Raw genomic sequence first — 1,202 nt, forward strand, 5'->3', positions numbered from 1 at the left:
GGCTGGAGGAGGACGGTTCCGGGCCGGGCTGGAGGAGGACGGTTCCGGCTGGAGCAGTGACTTGACGCTTCTCAGCGGCCTCAAAGAGTTTTTTTTCTCGGCTTCCTGCCTGCTTCGCAGTGGTTCTGTCCGGTAACTCACCTGTCGGTACCGGCTCCGCTCAGCCGCTCTGACCGTTTGTTTCCGTCTCCATGACAACGAGCTCAAAGGGCGTCGAGACGCGTTCAGGGTCCGCTGACAAAGTCGTTCATTGTGACTCGCGCGTCATTTGGCCACAAATGTTGAGCAGAACCGAGGCTCTGATGAAGCGAAAGAATTTAAATATACAGAAAACAACAACTTTTTAAAGGGGACCTGCAGCAAATCATCATGAGCCGGACTCGAACCCAGGACCGCTGGCAGGGCCTGTTTATGGGTCAACTGGAGCTGTAGGGACGCCCAACAACAACGATTTACAACATGTACGTTCAGCCTTTAAAGGCCTCACAGGGACACAGCATCAGTGTGAGTTCAGAACAAGCTTTATTAACACAGACAGAAGCCTGAACAGTGACTGTAAAAGACACAACATCTGAGTCAGGTTTCATTCAAGGAGTCACAACCAGCACCGCTCATCTAACAGCAGGGAACCGGACCAACACCTGATTTCAGCAGGATACAGTAAAAGCACTGATTCTGCAGAGTAGAAATACTCTGCTACAGTAAAAGTACACAGCGTTTTTGGTCCATCAGTCGGAGTCGGTGATGTCGCTGCTGTCGTCAAGGTTACCGGCTGTGAACTCTGCACCGGTGAACTTGGACCTGAGGGCTCGCTTCCTGTTGTCATGGAAACAAGAGCGCAACCAGATCGATGTGGTGACGTCAGAACAGTTTTAAATGAAGTTTAAAGAAGGCAACACTCACCTACGGTAAAAGAAGTTAGGACGAGCTCTGAGACAGCTGTCTGCCTGCTCCTCCTGCACAGACAGACAGACAGACTGAAGCTCATTATCCTGCAGACACAGTCGTGAACCAAAGCTTCCATCCACCTGTAAAGATCCTGTTCATCATGACAGTCCTACAACTCTGAATTTTCTGTGATGGAACCACTGAAACATGAATCGTTGTCACAAAAACAATCATAAATTTGGTTCTTTCATAGATTTATTAAAGCTCTTCTGGAAATATGATAAAAAGACCGTCTATAAATGGTATTTACAAAT

The 1,202-nt window shown here is 48.3% G+C and overlaps 1 protein-coding gene and 1 long non-coding RNA gene across 2 annotated transcripts in view; both read right to left on the minus strand.

The window, feature by feature from the left end:
* ccdc180 (coiled-coil domain containing 180) overlaps positions 1 to 251 on the minus strand; it is an 18,361-nt gene extending 18,110 nt beyond the window's left edge. The window contains exon 1 of the mRNA XM_008303132.1: positions 240 to 251. Coding sequence (XP_008301354.1) covers positions 240 to 251 — 12 coding nt within the window. The remainder of the gene's footprint in view (positions 1 to 239) is intronic.
* Positions 252 to 503: 252 nt separating this feature from the next.
* Positions 504 to 1,196, minus strand: LOC103373277 (uncharacterized). The gene is made up of 2 exons (XR_521052.1): positions 904 to 1,196; positions 504 to 816 (listed from the first exon to the last, which is right to left on the minus strand). It is a non-coding gene; the product is annotated as an uncharacterized LOC103373277 (long non-coding RNA).
* Positions 1,197 to 1,202: the final 6 nt, after the last annotated feature.

Source organism: Stegastes partitus, unplaced genomic scaffold (assembly GCF_000690725.1).
Source record: "Stegastes partitus isolate 25-593 unplaced genomic scaffold, Stegastes_partitus-1.0.2 Scaffold1940, whole genome shotgun sequence".
In the NCBI taxonomy this organism is placed as follows: domain Eukaryota; kingdom Metazoa; phylum Chordata; class Actinopteri; family Pomacentridae; genus Stegastes; species Stegastes partitus.